Raw genomic sequence first — 22,654 nt, forward strand, 5'->3', positions numbered from 1 at the left:
GTTGTTAGTATTGGCTTTTGTTTTTGTGTACTCTACATGATCTCTTGAAGCCCCTACTAGCGAATTTGAAATCGACACTAGCACTAGTGCACATATTGCGACGAGGGATACTACTGAAGCCAAATTTATCGTATTCTTCTTCATGTTATGTAGTTATCTAGCAGAAAGAATACTTTTTGAAGATTGAAGAAGAAAAAGGCAGCATTCATATACATTAGCTAGAGCTTACATTTCTAAAACGTAAACGAACGATAGAAACAATCGCTTTAATGGACTGGTTAATATGAAACATTTTGTAAAGCGCTTTAATTTGAATTTGCATGTAATTAATGTTAGAAACTAGGACCAAAAGAAAAGAATTTCATTCATTCAACTCAGTTTAGAATTGCAGAGAATGCAGTTTTGTAAGCTTTAAATTTTGTTCCTAGCTAATATATATATATATATATATATATATATTTGGAGATAGAGGGGGATCGAACAAAGTTTGTTAGATCAAACGACCGTTATATATGTTAGGTCGTTTCGAAATATCAATTGAAACGACCGACCTAATTTTCTTAACGTAAATTGCGATCAAACTATACGAGTGCCATCCTCAAGACCTTTTAGCTAGGTACTCTCTCTTTCTCTTATTGTTTCATTTATTTTTCTTGCATTAACTATACCAAATCCGGAATTCGATATGCCAATGGTAGGATTCATTTATTTGAGTCTCATTGTTACCCTTATTACATATGTACCATTTGATACAAATAAGACTGATACATTATATAATATGATGTTTGTTTCTTTTATATCATACAAGATGGAAAAGAAGTGTGCGTATGTGTTTACAACAAGAAAGCCGTAGTATGAAAATGGGAGTAAGCCAGATAGAACAACAATTCAGCTAAAGGCGGATATCGGAAGACATTGATAGAAACACCGGTGTTGTATAGAGGTGTGGAAGTAGCTAGGAAGGAATAGGAAAGCAAGTCTTGTATTTTGGTCTAAAGCATTTCCCAAAGCAATAAAATCAACATAGATGATGTATGAGTATAGGGATTGAAGGATTTCAAAGACCTCTTACACCTAGTAAATTACCTAGAATTCCAAAATCTCCACCTCTAGACTAATAGAGTAGTACATATCAATTGGTTTGAGAAGTTAGGGTTAAAAAAATTGTATATTTGAATGGAAATAGCATAGCAAGGAAGTTGATTAGGTAGTATTATATATGGAACACGAATGGAGATGATAAATTCACAGTATTATTTTCTTTTAAACCCTTAGTTGGGTTGAGAATTTATTTTTGCAAAACCAATACTGAATTTTACAATTTGATTCCTCTTTTATATTCTTTTTCTTACTCAATGGTTCTAGGTCAAGGGTGATGCCTACATAATCAAATTGTGAAGTATTTTTAAGTCGTGAATGAAAACAAACTTTATTGTAGCTCAACTTCGAACATAATAAACATATAATATAAATCTTTCAATATATTTCATGATATACTATAGGTTGTGGTAAGGAACTATCCATCATAGATCCTATGACAAGCGGCTCTGACCGACTCAGGCGGGGGGTTCTTTTTTGGCCACCACACCGTCACACTGCATTCCTTGTCGATCTGATAAAAACGAAAGCAACAAGAACGGGCACTTTCTGCTTTATGATTAAATGCAAAAGCATAGATATATTTCAGGCACCCTGCCCATATGAATTTAGCAACAGACGTTGGGCAGCCGAAATAGCTCTGTGTTGTCATTGAGGATTTTGAGAAATTTTGGATGTTGGTATTGGCTTTTGTTGTTTTTGTGTATTCTACGTTAGCACCCGAAGCGGCCACTATCAAATTTGAGTTCGACACTAGCATTAGTGCACATATTACAACAAGAGATACTGCCGGAGCCAAATAGCCCATAAAAGGTCTATTATTTTTCCCCGGTAGTACCATTATCTTATTCTTATTTATTTTATCTAGTTACCTAGCAGGAAGAATATCCATTGAAGAAGAAAAAGGAAGTATTTATATACATTAGTTAGAACTTTGATTTATGAACCGTAAACAATTGCTTTTATGGAGTTTTTAAGAGACAATAGTTGCTAGTTAATATGTAACGTTTGATTTGTATACACTTTAATTTTAATGTTGCTCCTACCTGATGTTGGAAATAGGGAGCAAAGGAGAAAATTTTCAGTTTAGAATTAGAGTGGAGTTATTTGTAAGCTTTAAGGGTCTGTTTGATATGTGTGAACATATTTGGTGTGAAAATCACTTTTTTCCTGTTAGGAAAGAAAACAAAGTTTTTTGTTGAATTTCAATTTTTGTGTTTGGTATGGCAGAACCAAGTTCATGTTGAATCAAAACGAAGAACCGAGTTCCTAGGGTTAATATAACAGAGTGAGAGGAGAAATTTTGAACAACCAAGTTCCTTTGATTAATAGGACAGAGGGAAGGGAGAAAAAGTAGTGACTTGATGGTAGTGTCCACACAAATCTTACTTGTGTGGGACTTCAAATGAGTTCCATCAGTTCCCTGTCATTACAACAACATAGCTTGCAGAAAACTCAAGAAACACTTTGACGTTTAAGTCGATCGGGTGTTTTTGTAATTTAAGGAAATGAATTGAAAGACCGAGTTAGAAATTTTACCTTCAATATCTTTGGTATCCCATTCTGGCTAAACTGGAATAGGCGTTATCACTCGAGTAGCCATGCACCAAAGTGTAATCCTTAACATGAATTCATGGCTAGTCCATAATCGAAAAATAAAAAAGGGGACCAACCAATGCCTGAGATTAAAAAAAAGTACAGGTAACTTAAACTAGAGAACAATAAAAAAGAAAATAATTAACTGATAATAATTCTGCCACCATGTGATCACGCACCTCAAACGATTCAACCACCACGTGTTTCCATTTCACAAAAAATGATCACGTATCTCAAGCAATTCTGCCACCGTGTGATTATTTTCGGAAAAATAAGTTTGTTATTGAAAAGTAAACATCTACAACATAAAACACACTACATACATTTACATCATATCATAACTTAAACTAGAGAACAATAAAAAAGAAAATAATTAACTGATAATAATTTACTTATATATATACATATATATATACATATATATATATATATATATATATATATATATATATATATATATATATATATATATAGTGGTGAAATGAGGAATTGCATGCTCCAAGTAAGATTCATAGGATCCTACCTTTTAGTGCGCTACTAGTGGTGTCTCCTAACTAAGGTCCACCTTCCTTCGAACTCCTCACTACAATATAGTAGTTCTACTAAACACCTGATATATGCATACGAACCAACTAACTCTCCATACACCCTATTACAGTTGAGAGTCTTCATAAGCTGACCTAACATTATAATGATGAACCTAATAATATGAATATATAACTTAAACTATTCATTCATGTGAACTATAATGAATTTCTAAGTAACCCACCATATTCCAATTTATTCAAACACTTGTTCTAATATGAAAGTCGAGCATTAAATTAATTCGGTAATTCGGCGGAACCTAATCTATATATGGATACATCGGAATAGTCCATCACACCCTAAACAAGTTCTTACAAAATAAATTATTTAAAGAAATAAAAACAATAAACATTCAAATAGCTCCAAATTACGAGCCAAGCTCAAATTCGACGAACTATATACTTTTCATAAAACTATCATACAACCATCAAATTTGAACGAAACAAAAAATTTTAAACCGCTAGAATCGTAGATCAAGTCGAATAAGATTACCTCACTACAGATACTGAGACTTTTGGCGACGGTTTTTACCAACAATTTTCTGCAAACCGTCAGTAAAGATTGCTAATTAATACGGGGTTAGACTAGTTTTACTAAAGGGCTAGTTGAAAAATCTAAAAACGGAAAACCTTCGTAGTCTTCCCCGTCTACCCTAATTCAAAAAATATTCGAGATGGACAGAGAGAGAGAGAGAGAGAGGGAGAAACAACAATACTTCAATTGTTTAGTGAAATCTAGCTCTGCTACAAAAAAATAATTTTATGTTGTGGATAAAACTAGTACGTACTTCTACCTGAGAAACAACTGAAAACATTCAAAAAGAGTAAGAGTAACATATAAAAAATAAAATAAGGTAAAAAAGTTTCACAACAAAGATAACGAAAAATCCACACAGAAAGACAATGAAAAAACAACTGAAAACATTCAAAAAGAGTAAGAACAACATATAAAAAATAAAATAAGGTCAAAAAATTTCACAACAAAGATAACGAAAAATCCACACAGAAAAACGATGAAAAAACACTGAGAAACCGATTAACAAAGACCAGTGAAAAAATGTTAAAAGAAAACAGTGAAATTAAGTCCAAGGAACAAGAAAAAGACACCAAGACAGACTTGTGTATCATATTAGACTCATAATCCCAACTTGTAATTTCACACTACTTAAGATCCATTTCAATATGCATAATGGCATGTAATTGGTAATGAGATCCGATAACTTAACTTCTTCGTTTCAGGGTTGATCAGACTCACTTCCGAATTATTACTAGATGCATTTCTCGGTCTGGCTTGATTCCATCTACTAAACATATTTAATCCTCGCATCCATAAACGCCCACTAATATTGGTCAAACCCCTTTGGTTTTTCCCAATTTCATTTTATTGGAAAATGAAAATTGTGGAACACGTGGCTAGAGTGATAAAAGGTATTACTGAGTTTAGTTTCTTCCCAAATTTCTTGACCAGAAGGACCAAATTTGAATTTACTAACACTGGGAGGTAAAAATGAAAGGGAGATTTTATAGGGCCCCCTCATTTTTGTTAAAAGGCCTCCCCTCAGTGATAATTTAGCAAGTAAAATGGTTCATGGGGAGGCCTTATAAAACTTCCCAAAATGAAATTAGTGAAAAAAGTTGGGCAAAAATAAAACGTTCCCCTGCCCTAAATACGCGGAGCTGGATAATCGGGAAACATAATCTAGTAGTAATTGTCCTTTTCTAGAGAGAGAAAGTCTCGTCGTTTAATGTTTGATGACTAACTGTTTACTCTCTTTAATCAATTAGTATCAATTAGTATATCAATTAGTATATAATATCTTTATAATTAGTATAATTAGTATCAATTACTATAATGTTCTTGTATATTGACTCTCTTTGTATAAGTACCAATTGTAAAACAACTCTTGATAGTTGATATATCAATGAAATATCATTATTTCAGACATGGTATCAGAACATCAATCTTGATGCTTCACAATAGTTGTATGAAATTCTTCGTGGAATCATCATTCTCATTATTAGGTTTGAATATATATTCAACATTAGATCTGTCTACTGCTCATATCATCAAATCAGTGATTTACATCGGTTTGTTTCTCTTCTTTAGATTGAGGAGATGACGGATACAATCAATTAATGTGTATATATACATAAAATTAATGTACTACTGTTGTTGAATTTGATACTATACAAGATGGAAAATAAAAAATGTATATACTTACAACAAAAAAACCCAAAACATCCAAACGGAAAAAATGTTGATCGAACAACCAAAGATGGATTTTGGTGGAAGGAAAGAGACGATAGAGGACGAAGGTGGTGTGATAATTGGCAGGAAGTCTGTTCTTATTTTCGTGTCTAAGGGGATGAAATCTCAATGGAGAATGTAGGAGTACCTGTGATGTTAATGAAATACAGGACTTTGATGCTGTAAGTATGTTTTAACTCAATATTATTACTTCGTAAAATCTATTATGATTGTACTATTTTCGAGCTTTGTAATTAACTTTTTTTCTTAAAAAAAGGAGATTAAATTCTATTATAATAATGAAAAGGTTATCAAACAGGAGATAGAGGCCAAGACAGAGAGATTAGTAGAAGCAAATCATAAGTATTTTGTAAATGAGGCTAATATCTACCATCGGATCGTGAAGACATCAACAACATGTACCGTTAGATGATGAAGACTTAAGATGATATTATTTATATATCTTTCAAATATATTGTTTTATAGTATATTTATAAAAGATATATTGTAATATTGAGAGGGTATCTTAATTAGTCTTCTTACCTAATAGAGCGATACCGAGACTTTATATATATTTCGGTTGTAATCAACAATTGTTATTGAATAAGAATTATCTCTTCTCTCTAATTCTATCTTGGTATCTAGAGCCTAAAAACTCCAACGAGTATCGAATTAGATCCTAATGAGCTTCCGCAAAACCGGCGGCGGTAGCCAATATCAATGATTACCGTCCGCCAGAGTATTGTCTATTAATTTTTTTTTACTGATTTCTAAATTTGTGTTTCCTTTCAAGCATATTTTTTTTTTTTACCGTTCTAGAGAGAGAGAGAAGAAAAAAAAAATTTGTTAGAGAGAGAGGAAGAGAGAAATATTTTTTTTTAGGTTTGAAGTCGCCGGCCGACGACTCTCGCCAGAGAAGATGATGAGTTGGCTATAAGATGAGGTGGCAGAAAGAGGTTATGAGATGGAGGAGAGAGAAATGTTGACTGGTTAACGGTGTTATAACGGAATTTTAAAAAAGGGGTCATATGGGTATTTTTGCTAATCTAGGGGGCTAGGCAGGAAGCTGGTCACAAAGTTGGGGGTCATTTGGAAAATAAAGAGAGAACGAGTTCTCTCTTGATCTAGAATTGTTCCTACTTTTCCATAGTAGAAGAATGTTTAAGATCTAAAGGAGATAAAGAGAGAACGAGTTCTGGATGTCTTACATTACAAAGTTACTCCTTCCTTTCAAGTGTCAATAATTTGATCTCATTTGTCAATTAAGTTCATCAAGATTTATAAACATCAAAACTTTGATTACTCCTAACTACCTTTTATCTTTCATTTCTCAAATCTCTCACTTTTTACTTTACCTTCTAGCTCTCTAGAGGATGCGTGAATTCAATTTTCAAAGATTATATCTTAATCGAGGTAAATTAAATCAAATTGTTTAGTACTTCACTTTAACTAAATTGGAGAAAATAATATGAAGATGAAGATGAAGGCTCTTTCTCTTTAAATCAATATAAATTCACAAAACAAATTTAAGACCATTGGCTCTGATACCAAGTTGAAATTGATCAAAGAACTTGTTTTATTCCTTGAAGGTTTACAAAAGAAATATAAGACTCTATTTATAGAGTTACAATATTTTACTAGTTCCTAATATCTTACTAGTTTCAAATAATCTTATGTTAATATATTTACTAGCTAGTTCTTAATATCTTACTAGTTTCTAATAGTCTTATGTTAATATATTTACTAGTTCCTAATATCTTACTAGTTTCTAATATTTGATATTTCCTAATATTATCATATCGGATATCTTTTCACATAGAAAGATATTTCAACACTTGGTACAGATTGAGAGCCATTGGTATGCAGATAAAGAGTGGTGATGACGACGAGCAGGAAGAGGTTGGTTTTACTTGACACTTACATATAACATTAGTAGTTTATATTCTCGTCAACTTAAACATTTCTGCAGGAGGAAGGCTCCACGGATCGTACAGAGTCAGATTAATCGTTTAGACATGGGGATTTCTCATTAACTTGAACGGTTTACTCTCCTAAGCGACAAAATCATTTGAAGTTTGTTACAGTGAGGCGGCTTCTAGAAGCTATTGCTAATCCTAGCTAATTAGAACTATTGTTTCTTATGGTTCCAGAATAAGGGAAGATCCACGCCAAAACAATTGAACGGTACAAACCAGACTCCCCCTTCTACTCCGAGAGCGGGTGAGAAGCTTGAACAGATACCACCTCCCAATCTGATGAAGTCTGATCACTCAACCATTATCTAAAGATAATCAACTTTGCAATCCAACCCACTAATTCATTTTCAGAAAACAAAATCAATAACAGCTAGCTGGTGCAGCAAAGACCATATAATTGTTTTTTTCGAGTTTAAAACAGGGTTGTAATCTTAATCCGTGTACGAACTTTTAAAACCCAAAATTTGTAGTTTTTATATGGTTGAAGTCCCTTGTCCCATTTTCATTACTTTAATAAAATGTCAATTCTTCCTCTCTTTATTTTCCTTTGAACTGTCTGTTTGGTATATTAGTTTCGTCACATTCCTTCCAAAATCTTAATGGAGGTGATTTTCGGTTTCTCACATATTTGGTATGTCCCATTTTAATGGCGGTGAATTTGGATTTTTTTTCTTCTCCATTCTGACTCCTCTAAGTTTAAAGTGTCTGATTCTATATTATCAAAATCTGAATTTTGTTAGAACATGATAACCATAATAGGTTGTTAGCTATAGCTAGGACTTACTATAAGGCTAACTCAACTGAAACTGAAATCAGAATTAGTTAGTTAGGAGCAAGAGGGACGAAACAAAAAACAAACATTCTGATTTCGGACATTAGGTCAAATCAAGTCTGGCGCCAACAAAGATCTGAATTTGGAAAAAAAAAAGAGTTAAACAAACAAGTTTATTTACTTGACCTAATGGGGTTCCTAGAGACAAACTTGCAGCAAACCCATTCAACTGACTCAACAAACAAAAGATCATGACTGCTCCTGATTAGAAGAGGTGACTTGTCATTATAAACACCAATATTGGTAGCTAATGTGTAAGTTCTGGGTAGATACAATACTTGTTACTGTGCAAAAAAAGATAATTTCAACGAAAAGTCGATTTATACATATGTATTAGCAAAATGAACAAGTAAAAGAATAAAGTTACTTAATTGTGCTCGAAAAGCAAACATCAAACATGTAATCCTTCTTCATGAATAGTACTCCAACAACTCATGGGTCGCTTTGCTGTCTCTCCCAATCTTTTGATCACCTTAACCTTTGAATAGTACTCCAACAATTCACTTTGGATATCCTCAGTATGACATTTGATGTAAACCTTGATGAAACGAGGCTCTGGCATCCTCAATGCCTTTACCAACATGGCATCTCCTTTGATCTGTGGATCCAAACCCATTGCTCGAATCTTTTCTGCGAGGAAAAAGCGTGGTCTGAAAACACTCTCAAGGTTAGCATATAATAGAAATGGGTATTGAAGGATGATAGACGGGGGAAACTTCATGGTGCCTATGATAAACGTCATGTTCCTCTGGACCTTATCGATAGAGAGAGTTAGCAAGAGTGGAGATCGCCCACAGAGACCCATCACCTCATCAACTGAGAAACCAAATTTCTCTAAATTTGCTACCTTCTCACGAATAGTCTGAATGCGGGAGATGGCAATGAAGGTCACAACATATTTGTACATCTTGGAGTGTTTTGAGAGGCCAGTCCTCCGGATGTAATCAATCTTATCCTCGTCCAGTGAGGTTTTAGGAAATAGGGTTATGCGTTTAATAAATATAGGAGCTAACTCCTCTTTAGTAATGCCCATTTCTTCGTATAGGGAAACACAGGGTTTTAAATGGCTATGTAGGTCATATGTGAGTAGGGAAGGGTTACGGACGACGCCTTTCAAAAGCATCTCCTTGGAACCGAAAAGGTTTTGGAGGAAGTCGATACGCTCATCAAAACCCCGGACTATATGAGATGCAAGGAAACGAGGACGAGAAATTATGATCTTGGCAAGGTCAGAACCAGTAAGTCCCAGCCCACGTAGTAAGCTAAGTTTGGACTCAAGGATGGTAAGGTCTGAATTGACCAAGGAAGGCTTACGAGAGAAGATTTTTGATATTTCCACATCACTACAACCACATCTACGGAACAATACTCCAACTGAGAGTTTACCTTCTTCAACTACTTGCTCTAGGGTTTCATCTGATTTTGAAAAAGAGGGTGTAGAGAATGAGAAGACACAGTTGTTTGAGGTGAGGGTATTGGGGAGGGGAGAGATCGATGTGAAAAGGGGAGGAAAATGCAGATACGAGGAACAGAGTTTAGTAAAAGTGTTAACCTTGGATTTCATCTCCTTCAATTTAACATTTGGAGGAAACTTTGTTGATGAAGTCAAAAAGTAAGTTTTCCAATCAAAGAACCATCCATTAAGTTACTTCTTCACTCATATTGACCTTGCTACAGCCTTTCCCACTAATGACAAAAGCAACAAAAAGAGGGTACTTAGTACATAAACAAGATTCGAAAAATGTTTTTGTAAAATCAAACTTTATACCCAAAACAGGGTAACACTTCCAATTAGCAAAACCTAAGTAATTTTTGTTTCATACCTAAAATCTGACCTTAAAATCTAGGGAAAATGAGGCAAATCACAGCAAAAATCAAAACCATCTCATTAAAGTCATCAGATAAACAACTAGAGAGTAAGATATTAGGGCAAAAAAAAAATACTAACTCACAGTAGAGAGACAATGTATCTGTTTGTTTGGATTTGTGGAGAGAGATTGAATGGTGAAGGATCGATTAGTAGAGAGAGAGATCTGCTCAAGTCCGGCCAAAGTTTGTGCAACAAATGATGGAGAAAAATCCTAGGGTTTTACTCTTGTATGAGGAAGAAGGAATTGGTTTCCTTCCCAAATTCGCGGGCGAAAGGAAGGGCTTCTCATGCTCCTCTTTTTAAGGTAAGTGATAAGTCACATAGGCGGTGATAGGCCTACGGCTACGAGTGGGAAAAAGGCCCGGGAAGTTCCCATCTGCCCACGAACCGTCCGAATCCAATGGGAACGTAGGAGTTTGGTGTCCGAGATGGACACTGTCCGTCCGGATCGCCAAATTTAGTTGGACGGGTACGGACAAAAGGATCTAACCAGCATTCCGCCTGAGTCCGACCGATTAATATTGTCGACTTACTTAGACATTTTAATCGTATATAGATATAATCAATTAGTATTGTTAGCATTGAGACTACACACTTACGCGTATATGTATGGAAAAACTATTTTCTTATTTATAAATTTTTGTATCTCTTTCATCTCAAGAAGTTTACAATGCGGGACTACGTTTTACGGGTTTTGCTTGGGTGAAATCTTAATGAGTATCTTTTGTGGACACTCAAGCAAAATAAACAAACATTGTGCCGAGCCCGACCGGCCCGATTCCTGAATTGTCTGCAATTTAGGCGCCCCTCAGACGGCAAAGGACAATCAAACTTTGTCAAGTGCCCCTGATTTGTTCGGATGTCCGAACGGACAAATTGAGAATTTATCCATTTTGCCTGGACCGGAAGAGTTAGTGACAGTGGACTACTTGTCGGTTCGATCCCTACTCCTACATAGGCCCCTAATTTCTATAAATTTAAGGGACTCAAATCGAAATAATCCAATTTCAAAGGAAGCATCGTTTTTCTTAGACATTTTGTTCTGTAAAAACCCTAGCAAAACCCCCTCGCCCACACACCCATCTGCAACACTTCTTCCTTACCAGAAAATGAAAATGAAAACCCTAAAAATCTCGCCTTTTTTCTCCTCAATCCGCCATGCTCGTCTCCTTGCGACCGCTGCCACCACCACCACCACCAAAACACCCGCCAAATCACCTGCAACATCCTCTGTAATCTCCATATCTGTAGCTAAATCAAAACTCCAATCAGAACAAGATCCAGACAAAGCACTAGCCATCTACTCCTCCGTCTCCGATCACTACTCTTCTCCAATATCCTCTCGTTACGCTCAAGACCTCACTATCAATCGTTTATCAAAATCTCGTCGTTTCAATGACATTGAAAAAATCATTGAATCTCACAAAAAAAGCCCTAAAATTACTGAAGAACCCTACCTTTCCACATTGATTCGATCTTATGGTCGTGCTGGTATGTTTGATCATGCTCTTCGTACATTTAATCAGATGGAAGAACTTGGTACACCTAGATCACTCATCTCCTTCAACGCTATCTTATTTGCTTGTAATCAATCCAAGAAATCTGATCAGGTACCAAAACTTTTCTCAGAAATCTCAAAAAAATTCAATCTTTCACCTGACAAGATCTCATATGGGATTCTGATTAAATCATTTTGTGAGTCAAATTCTCCTGAATCTGTCTTCCCAATTTTACAAGAAATGAAAGAGAAAGATATAGAGATTACAACTATTACTTATACAACTCTATTAGATTCTTTATATAAGAAAGGGAAGATGAAAGAAGCTGATAAAATCTGGAAAGAGATGATAGAAAAGGGTTCTTCTTCACTTGATGTAACTGCTTATAATGTTAGAATAATGCAAGCTAGTAAACAAGGTAAACCCGAAGAAATTTTAGGTTTGATTGATGAAATGACTTCATTAGGGTTAAAACCAGATACAATTAGTTATAATTATCTATTAACTTGTTACTGTAAGAATGGTTTAATGGATGAAGCTAAGAAAGTTTATAAAGATATTAAGAAGAATGGGTGTCTTCCAAATGCTGCAACTTTCAGAACTTTTATGTTTTATTTGTGTAAAAATGAAGATTTCGATATGGGTTTCAAAGTGTTTAAGCACAGTGTGAAGAGAGATAAAGTTCCTGATTTTGGAACTATGAAACATTTGGTTAAAGGGTTAGTAGAGAAATCGAAATTGACAGAAGTTAATGAATTGATTAAGATTGTGAGGAATAAGTTTCCGTCGAATTTCTTGCATGGATGGAAAAAACTTGAGATAGAGCTCGGATTGAATGTAGAGAATGATTCTGTTACAAAAGAAGCTGCTTCTGCTACTTAGAACTCGGGTTTTTTTTATCATCGAATGATTTGAATTTGATTGTATGTGCAACTTTAGCTTGAATAACTATTCGAATTTGAGCTAGATTAACAAGGGAATGAGATTTGGTAGCAGACAAGGTGGAAAGCAGAACGGTAACATCCTTCTTTTGCCCTTCTCGTTTAATCTCGTTCTTTTATGGATTGATTGGCTTATATGAAATATTTCTCTTGTTCTTCCTGGATAGTAGTCTCCATTGTTTTTGGGGATGCTCATTTTGTAATATGGTGAACTTGCAATTTTCTTCATTTTGGAAGAGAAATTTTGACCATTTCATATGATAATTAGATTATCTTTTACTTTTTCTTAAATGAATTTGAGTTTTTGGGAGTAAGCTCGAAGGCATTAAACTTATCTTTTGTGTAATTGTGTGGACAACCTTTTAGGTTGCTAACAGTACTTGTGCACTTTCGGGCCTCATGGCTTTAAAAGCGACTGTGAGAAATGGTGCTTAATATCTTACGAGAGGCACCACATTTCGTCTCCCAATCCCATCAACGTGGCAGTACTTCATAACGCGCTCTCGTAAGGCCAAATCATAGCAGAGACTACAGGGTTTTATAGGATTGTGTGGAGCAGCCTTTTGGGCTACTAGTGATTTCGTCAGCTTTATCATATTTCAGGGCCTCGCACCTTTACAACGCATCACTTAGACGAGCACCATACTTCCGTACTGATGTGGTATTGCTTTACAACATTTTGTTTGTATGTGTACTTGTATGCCAGACCTCTTTTATTATGATCAAATTTGAGGTTGTGTAGCTTAAAAAGATCGGATATTTAGAGTCAGTTGGATCAGAACCAGCTACCGATCCTACTATTAGATTAAGGTCTTTGCGTTTCTTTACTATATTGCGTTGCATCTGAGCTCCTTTCTTCGCTGATGGTTCAGTTTTCATTATACATGTTCAACGGTAGAGCCTAAAGAAATATGTAGCATAGCCTGTTGAGGGGCAGCTCCTGCTAGAACCGATGTAATGACGGAACTAAATGCCCTGTTGATAGAGAACCCCTTACTGGCTACCTGTTGATTAGGATTTAAAGAAAGAGGATGGGCTTGCACCATGCGCGTAAAGCCCCTTCTCCAACTAGGCACTCAACCAATGCAGGAATGACGGACCCAAGAACGCTGAGCTGTGAACATAATGTCCGAGCTTAAAAAATATTTGCAGGCCTTTTTTTAACAGGGGTCCGTCCACACAAGATTTGGATTTCAACCTAATTTTCTATTAAAAAAGTATTGTTTAATTAATTGTTCTAATATTGTGCCATATTGTTTTTGTTCAGATAATGTATCCCAAAATTTTAGATTAGTAGGATAGAATGAGGTCGCCACGAAATCCAACAACTCTTGTTACACCCATTTTCAGAATAGCAGAAGAACAAACAGAAAAATGTCCTTCCACCGCTTCAGGAATCAAACTATCCAGATTTTCTAACCCACTGTCATCTAATTGAAGATATAAAGACGGTGTTTTCTGTTACCAACCTAGACCTAACTGTCATACTTACGAACTTCAAGACTTCAGTACTCGTGGAAGTATGAACGGTACTGACTGGTACTAGAGATGGGTTTCTAAGATGGCTGGATTGTTGTTCTTAGCACAGAACTCCTGGAGGGACTTTCACTCCTGCTGTTTCATCTGCTTCAGTTCTAAGAAATCAAAGAATAGGGACGCAAATTGGAACTTAACTACTTGCCCCTTGATTCGTCCTGAAATCTAGTAATCTACTCCAACTCAACTATTCATCTCTCGCCAGATGACTCTGAGAGCATCAGACCATAGAAACATGGAAATAATGCTATATTCAACCCAGAGGTGTAAACACGACTGACTCACATTAGGGAAAAGGAAGAGTAAAACAAAAGACATTTTTATTAATAAAGCAAAAAAAAAAAAAAACATAACTCTTGTTATATATCTATGATGAGTAACATAGAATTACAACAAGACCCCAGAAGGACAAAAACCGAAGGTGAAAAAAGATACGGACACAGCTCCCCTGCGATCACAACTCTCAATTGCTTCAAAAGCCATGAAATTCATGGTTATACAACAACACAGCAATTGGAGTTGTAAAAAAACATGGAGGAAAAACTACATCGTTTACCTCTAATGACAACAACTTCTGTTGTCAAAAACAATCCTGGCATTCTACCAGAAAAACATGATACATTTATAAATTGATAAAGTCTGACCTAAGTTGCTTTTTCTGTTTTCAGCAATTCCTTTTCACAAATACGATGTTCGGGCTTGGAAGAAGTTGGAGGACACAACTGTTCATCATTGGTTTCGGGTCATTTTCGTAACCTGGCTCAAGTTTTATCTGCAATGTTAAATCCCGAAAAAGAAAATCGATGAGACCACTAAAAATTTTTACTTCGAGAAAATAGAATACCAAGTAGACCTTTGAACAAGCTGCCTGGATGAGATTATGCAATTATTTTCATCAGATCTTTTTCTTGTTTCACCAAATTCCACTCTAATTATTTATGGGCATTAAAGGGGTAAAATTCATCGAGTTATTGTTTTACTTTTAAATACTCTCGAAGCTAGTCAAACAGGCGCAAGGACAGAGTAGGCTACACCCCGGCTGTAACCCAGTCCCATCCTGACATGTCTGAAGTCTACCAAACCCGATCTAGTACGAGCAAACATGGCCCACGTTAACCCACTGTCTTGGTATAACTAGAATTTCTCGTTAGACTTTCACGTCTGTCCATGACTAATGTCCAACAAGTCTTTTTAAATGTCACTTGATATTGACATGTATTTCATTCTTTCTAGTTAATTTGTCCAAAGGAAATATTATCAACTCTTTGAACATGAAAAAAAACTCTCTAATGAAGGAAAAAATGGAAATAACACAAACCTCATAATGTTGGAGGAGAGATGCAAATAGGGTTGCAATTCCAAGGACTGCAAACTTCTGTCCAATACATGTCCTTGTACCCGAACCAAAAGAGAGAAATGAATCGTTAATAGTTGGATCGTCCAACACCAAGGGACTGACCACATGATCAGTAACTTCGTTCTTAGCCCCTACAAAATGAAAAGCAAGACGACAAATTGTAAACAAGTCATGGAACTAGACTAAAATACTTTACAGGGATTGTTTCTTATAGAGCAAGCCCAACTATTAAAGGTGCAAAAAAGGGATTAGAAAAAAAGCATTAAAATACCCGTTTATTTCATAATAGCATATTTAATTATACTAAGTTACTAACAAGGCATATGAGGCTCCCAGGAAAAGCCCCCTATTCTATAGATGAGTATATTAAACTTTCAGATGAACAAAAAATGTGGATGAAGTTTTACCGAAGTAGGTATCTTAAGATAAAATGACTTTCACTTATCAGAAGCTAAATACTTGTAAAAGAAGCAATGGGAACTTGTTTTAAGGCTCTCCTGTAGTACAGGTTAGTATGAGAAAAGAGTTCAAACCTGGCTTCGCTATTGGTTGCAAGTATTCTACTTCGTCAGCTTTGGACAAGAAACGGTTTGGATTAAAATCACCAGCATCATTTCCCCAAGTAGACCTATCCATCTGCACCAACTGTACTGGGACAACCAGAATTGTCCCAGCTGGTACTGTTGTCCCGGCCTTAAGCTTTACATCTGAATATTGGAAAACTTGAATCAGTAACCGTGATAAATACAACACAAATAAACGAGGTAACAATAACCTAATAATAAGTTATCAATGACAAAAATCAGAAAAATTTACGAAGTACAAAAATACATGCTACAGATATTATCTGGTGATGTGATAAGCACCATTAGAAAAAGGTGATAAATGAAGACAGTATAACGTAAAAAAAGCAATTTAATTCAATAAACATATGAGGGTTCCTAAATTTTGATTGTGATCCTTTTCAACAAAAAAAAAATTTATTTTGATTGTGATCTTTTTGGCTGCCCTGTAGACTATCGTGTAACTAGACACTCATAGCAAAGTAGGTACATGACCCAATAAATTCCTCGCAGGAGTAGAATTTCACATGAGAAACTTTCATTAATAAAAGTCGAGACAAAGTTGTTAATTTTTCGAGTAAGATTATAGAGTATCAAATTAATACAAAGAGGAATAACTTCGCAAGAGAAGATGTTTAATGTTAATCATTAGTATTGCATACCATGTTGTTGAGAACATCTTTGAAGCAAATAAATACTTAAGATTATACATAGTATCAAATAAATACAAAGAGGAAGAACTTCACAAGAGAAGATATTTAATGTTAAGCATTAGTATTGCATACCATGTTGTTGAGAACATCTTTGAAGCAAAGGTCCCGATGGCAGGAGACGGGCGGATTCATATACAGTTGCCAACAATAAGTTCATCTCATGTATATTTTGTGCCTCTGATTTGGTTGATCTTTTGCCCACCATAACAATCTCTGAGTATATCTAAAATATAAGAAAGGAGCGGGAACTAAGGCTTGATCCAATGTAAGAGAAAGCATTACCCCTACTCATTAACCTTTATGTTCATTCTTAATATGTAAGTCTATTTTGTATACATAAGATATATAGTACATATATACATATATGTGTGTGTGTGTGTATGTGTGGGGTGTCTATATATGGCCTTTCAAAACGATATTTTGATTTCAAAAGTCAACAAGTGTTCAGTCACGTCGACTCCATAAATTCGTCATCATTACACAGTAGTCCAAATTTGTAAATATAGTGGCAATCGTCCAAATACTCGTGGCACACCAATAACTGTAGACCCATGATAAAAAAAAAATGGCAGCTTCGCTAAATATATAACTCAAACTTTCCTAATTCCTAAATACTCCCACTCGAGGATTACATCAAGAGATAAATCGATAATATCTCTTGTCTGGCACTTGGACTTCTTTCCAATATAATATCCTCTAGCTAATCATCTGGCCTTATACTTGTTATGTTCATGTTCTAGCCAATGTATCATTAATACTCCCACTCGTGATTTTTCACCGTATGAAGGTTAGGTTAAAGGAGTACCCTACCATGAGGGGCGCAATTGCAGAGAACAAGATTATGCAGAACTTCATGTAGATAAAAAGAAATTGAATTTCGGAATCACATTGACAAAGGTACTAAACAATGTATCATTAAAAAAACACGTGCAAGCGCTCCAGCTTTTAACTAATGTGAACTTGGCACTTTTCCAAAAGGATCTCCACGTGGCATTAATAACTAATGTGTGATGCTGTTATAATATTTAAGGCATCAGTTATCCTTAAAAATCTGTACTAGATACAACCATAGAGGGATAACATAGTCCAAGATGAAACCTACTTTGGCAAAACATTTTACTAGAAACTGAAGGACAAAGATATGATGAAAAGGCTGGTACAATAGAATAGAAATGGACACCTCAATCTAGCAACAGTGTTCTTCTGAAAACCGAGAAGTTGAAATCAAGATTTGAGCAACAGAAATAGCAAAATTAAATTTGAAGGAGAACTTAAAAATATAAGAAACATGCCTTATCCTGTATTTCTGGGTGCATCACAAGCCTTGTCAAAATGCTACCAATTAAACCAGCAGTTGTCAGGCATCCGTGAAACATAACACCCATAATGTTCCCACATGGCTCACTGTTATTGAGATGGCCATCAAGCTCTGCCGAGAGTAAATCCTCTTCCATGATCCCGGAAGCAAATACAGAATCAGCTTGCTTTCTTACTTTAGAAACTTCAGTAGAAGAATTTTGATTGAATTGACTAAGTTTGTAGTTTTGGCGACGTTGTTGAATAAACTCACGAGTTAAGCATCTTAACCTTGCGCACAAACATTTGTACCTCCAAAATCCTCTTCTCCAAAATGGGGGAATACTATATGAAGCCCAAAAGGAGGCCTCTTTGGCAATCTTCTTAAGCAAGTCCTCGTATACAGTAGCATTAGACCAAGCCAAGAAATCATCTCCAAAAAGTGTGGATCCAAGAACGCAGAAGGCCATATGTTGGGACACTGATCTACAATCAACCACCCCTTTTTTAGCCGTAATAGAAGCAATCCTTTCCATTACATTGCTCAAAACATTAGAAGGAATTGCATGCGCTCTTTCAAGAAACTTATTATTCAACTGCACTGCCAAGGATTCCCTTCTCTTTTGTACCTGTAGCAATTGATTTGTAGGATGAAAATGATGAGTAAAAGTCTGTTTTTTGGCGACAGAGTTCCACCTAAAAGCTAAAATACGCCTCTTCATATTTGTTCATAAAAATAAATGTCCTGCTCGGGATACGAAATTACAAACTGAACAACACGATAGACAATGGAATTATACTGTTTACACAAAAACACCCTCATGCCATGAAAAAACAAGTGTTGAGTGCATCACGTTAAGGAACTGTCTTAACATAGTACAGATGTATTGTTTACCCAATTAATAGGTCTTTGTCTTATATCCCTATAGGAAAATGCTTCTTACCCTAGATGTTAACTCACAATGTTATTCAGAGGCTGATGTGACATCACGGTCACCACATACTTTCATTAACTATTTTTTAAACTTTCTACTGATTTTCTTTTTGGACTCTCTAAAGTACTAGTTTACTATAATGAGAAAACTGAAAAGTTTTTTCCTTTTCTAATGAGTAGAGGAAAAAGCGATACTATAACAAGTAATTGAATTGGAATCAAGTAAGTTCAGTGATTTTTAATAAAATGCGACCAATTAATCCCTCGCCAATAAGAAAGAATGATCAAAGAAAATGAGAATGAACTAAAACAATTCAGGTACCTTCTCAAAAGAGGAAGCAAATAAACTCGATTTACCGAATGCTAATCGAAATGCCCTTCCTGTAGATGGCAACTTATCCTCAGCCTTGACGAGCATCTCCTTTATAACAGACGGATCTTTAACAGACACCAGAAGCTGAGTCGGACCAAACCAAAGCCTAACAATCGATCCATATTCTTCATGCGCCTTTGACAAAAATTCTGAAATCACGAATTAACAATGAAAAGTTCTAATTTCAGCAACATTAAATCCAATTACAAACATAAATCACAAAAATTTGTAGTTTATAATCGAAATCAGTGGTTAAATATTTGCCAAATTTGAACTTACCGATGAAATTTTCACTGGTGAAGAGACGAGAGTGACCATATAATGAAGACGGACATGGTGGACCAGGGATTTTACTTCCATTATCCCATAATTCCACCAATTTCATCACTTTTTTAAGAAGAAGAAATGTAATCACGATGAGTGAAATCCATAAAAAAGCATTGAATTCTCTTATTGCATAATCTTTGAACAAATGAGAATATTCAACAACTGAACACGACTTTGATCCAAATCTATCATTCTGTAACCAAACTCCTATTAGTGTGTAAGGAGCTTCACAAGGATCCATTTTCTCTCTCTCTCTCTCTCTCTCTCTCTCTCTCTCTCTCTCTCTCTCTCTCTATTCTTCTGTGGAAACAGAAATGAAAACCCTAGATCGTTATCGAAGAGTTACAAGAAGCTTGAGTTTTACCTGTAAAGTGGCAATCTCTTCTTTCACAGTCTCGCGGTTCACAAGTCTTCGTTGTTTCCTAGCATTTCTTTTATTTATTGAAACTTGGGTTAATTTCTTTTTTAACTCCACAGATGTTATCAAATCACCTTTTGGTAGCCTAGATTTAGAAGGTTTTATTTTGGTCCTCAAATTAGCAAGACCATTAATCTATTACAATTTTTTTTTTTTTACTTTCAATTGTTTACCTTACATGTTTAAATTTTTCTTAACGAAACTGAAGAAAGGGGGGAGAGGAGACATACCCGACCCTCTTCGAACATAAAGGGCATAAACAGAAAGAAGGTTGTCAACCTTCTTCAACCAGAAAAATATGTTCCAACCCTATCTTTCTCCTATTCTGCATCAAGGAAAATTAGGATTTGTCTCTGCATTTCTCGTATCTTAGTATCTTATATCGCTATGCGTTAGAAAGGTCAATCCCTCCCCTACGACACTCATTTCTTGAGGATGAATAAAGCTAAATGTAAAAAAGAAGAAAAATATGGTGATGAAAAGAGAGAAATACGATAAAAAAGAAGAAGAAAGGAAGTGGATAATGGGTAGATTTGGAACTAAATTTTCACCGAACCACTAAAAACAGAGCTAAATCTGAAGCTAGTCAAATAGAAGGGTTCAAATGGACTAGCTGGCCGAATGTAAGGGTTGAAAAGAGCTAATTGGTCACATATTGGGAACTAAGGAAGACTAGTCCAGTGAAATTTCGGTGATGAGAATCTCTACAATCACGCAACTGTCTTCAATCAATAACATCCTTACCTCCGACTCCGAGTGATGCTACAAGTGCTTGTCTTCGCCACTTAAATTGATAGAATACGAAATTTGACAGCTGTTGTAGAATATTAAGAAGGCGCATAGGAAGGAAAACTATACTACGATTATATAACATTCCTTGCATACTCTCTAGTACACTATCTTGCTTAGATGCCTCATAAGACACGAATACCCCTTATTTTATATGGGGGAGTGCACGAGGGAGTTTATCAAGAGGTCCCCTATTAGCTCTCGCAGAGGAATTGATAGATGTTTACGTGTAAAAAGTCTTGTAGTTATTTCAGAAAACAAACATTGAGTCTATAGATAAAACGTCTTTCATGCATTTTAAGACGTTAAAGAGTGGTAGTGGATAGGAATTTTGAAGGACATACATGAATAAAATGGCTCGTACATATTTCAAGGCATTTAAAGACATTTCAGGACATTTATCCTGAAACAAAAAGTCTATAGAAAATAAGACGTTGAGCTTTATAGACAAAATGTCATGGAGACATTTCAAGACATCGCTCGTGTAAACAAAATGTCCATGGATAAAATATCACTGGACATTTCAAGATATTGAGTCCATAGACTGTCGTGTAGTAGATATTATTATTATTATTATTATTATTATTATTATTATTATTATTATTATTATTATTATCCCATCATTGATGGACAATTGCTAATCATGAAAATACCCACCAATGTATTGAACCACTACCACCCCCTAAGTTCGTAAACAAAATAAGTGAGAAACAATTCTATATGTTAGCTTCATTCTTCTACCACTACCACCCCCTAAGTTCGTAAACAAAATAAGTGAGAAACAATTCTATATGTTAGCTTCAAACAGAAGAATGTGTTGTATATATCTCAGGATATTGAGTCCACAAATAAAATTTGTAGCATACATTTTATTATTAGTATTATTATTAAATATATAATATTATTTTATCGTTTAATCCATGGTAGGATTATTAATTATTTATCATATGAAATATATAATAATCTAAAATATATTTTTTGTCTTCCGTGGATGTATGGGTTGAAATTCGTTATCAAGAACCCCCAAAAAAATTACGATTAATGGGGTTACGAGATGACCAAACACATGAACTAAATAGCAAATGGGCAGACCCATTAATCTTCGGGCACCCGAAGCAACTGAAAAATGCGCAAAAGACTTTGAAAGAAAGTCCAACCCTGAATAAATGGGGCGGTCATCACCTCCTAAGCAAACCTCCCTCCGTATATCTGTTGAAGAGACGTTATTATCATTTAAGATGACAACTGGCCGAGCACTTCACGAATATACCCGTTAAGAAGGGGGTACGTTATCCGTATTTATGGTGACAGCCTCGTGCGTTACCGCATTGAAGACGACAACTCGCCTCCTGGTGACAATCGACCACAATACACTATAAAATCACAGAATCGACAACAACACCTGACAATCAGCTCAAAACTCATACATCCAATCTCCCAGAGAATACAACACCCACTTGGAGGAAGCAAGCATTCACTTTCTCTCCTAAAACTACTTTACCAAAGAGGATGCCCGCTTCATCGCTCTCCAAAGGAGGCGACCTACTTTATCTCTCCAAATGAGGCTGCCTACTTTATCTTTCCAAATGAGGTTGCCTATTTATCAAGGAGGCTGTCTACTTTATCTCTCTATAGATGCTTAGTTTAGAACGAGGTCAGACTCTTTCACCCACGTGATTTCTTACATAGATACATGATCCACCA

At 35.4% G+C, this 22,654-nt stretch overlaps 3 protein-coding genes across 5 annotated transcripts; 1 reads left to right on the forward strand and 2 right to left on the reverse strand.

Annotated features, from left to right (window-relative positions):
* Positions 1-8,536: 8,536 nt before the first annotated feature.
* LOC147541530 (uncharacterized) lies at positions 8,537-10,474 on the reverse strand. 2 transcript variants are annotated; one of them, XM_086632996.1, is made up of 2 exons: positions 10,287-10,474; positions 8,537-10,020 (listed from the first exon to the last, which is right to left on the reverse strand). In XM_086632996.1, the coding sequence occupies exon 2, from the start codon at positions 9,896-9,898 to the stop codon at positions 8,726-8,728; it is 1,173 nt and encodes a 390-aa protein (XP_086489122.1). In that variant the 5' UTR covers positions 9,899-10,020; positions 10,287-10,474; the 3' UTR covers positions 8,537-8,725. The 2 variants fall into 2 exon arrangements, with proteins under 2 accessions (XP_086489122.1, XP_086489124.1); XM_086632998.1 differs by having other exon boundaries at positions 10,279-10,474.
* Positions 10,475-11,203: 729 nt separating this feature from the next.
* LOC147541531 (small ribosomal subunit protein mL103 (rPPR7)-like) lies at positions 11,204-13,394 on the forward strand. Its single transcript, XM_086633001.1, has 2 exons — positions 11,204-12,719; positions 13,011-13,394. Exon 1 carries the CDS (start codon positions 11,314-11,316, stop codon positions 12,583-12,585), a length of 1,272 nt encoding a protein of 423 aa, XP_086489127.1. The 5' UTR covers positions 11,204-11,313; the 3' UTR covers positions 12,586-12,719; positions 13,011-13,394.
* Positions 13,395-14,483: 1,089 nt separating this feature from the next.
* On the reverse strand, positions 14,484-20,160 carry LOC147541532 (cytochrome P450 734A1-like). Of its 2 annotated transcripts, none has more exons than XM_086632999.1 (7): positions 19,696-20,160; positions 19,366-19,565; positions 18,106-18,738; positions 16,886-17,036; positions 16,071-16,244; positions 15,499-15,668; positions 14,484-14,952 (listed from the first exon to the last, which is right to left on the reverse strand). In XM_086632999.1, the coding sequence occupies exons 1-7, from the start codon at positions 19,982-19,984 to the stop codon at positions 14,845-14,847; spliced, it is 1,725 nt and encodes a 574-aa protein (XP_086489125.1). In that variant the 5' UTR covers positions 19,985-20,160; the 3' UTR covers positions 14,484-14,844. The 2 variants fall into 2 exon arrangements, with proteins under 2 accessions (XP_086489125.1, XP_086489126.1); XM_086633000.1 differs by having other exon boundaries at positions 18,106-18,734; positions 19,362-19,565.
* Positions 20,161-22,654: the final 2,494 nt, after the last annotated feature.

The sequence above is a fragment of the Eschscholzia californica genome, unplaced genomic scaffold (genome assembly GCF_041429995.1).
Source record: "Eschscholzia californica isolate CP2 unplaced genomic scaffold, dmEscCali1.0.p SCAF_4, whole genome shotgun sequence".
Classification (NCBI taxonomy): domain Eukaryota; kingdom Viridiplantae; phylum Streptophyta; class Magnoliopsida; order Ranunculales; family Papaveraceae; genus Eschscholzia; species Eschscholzia californica.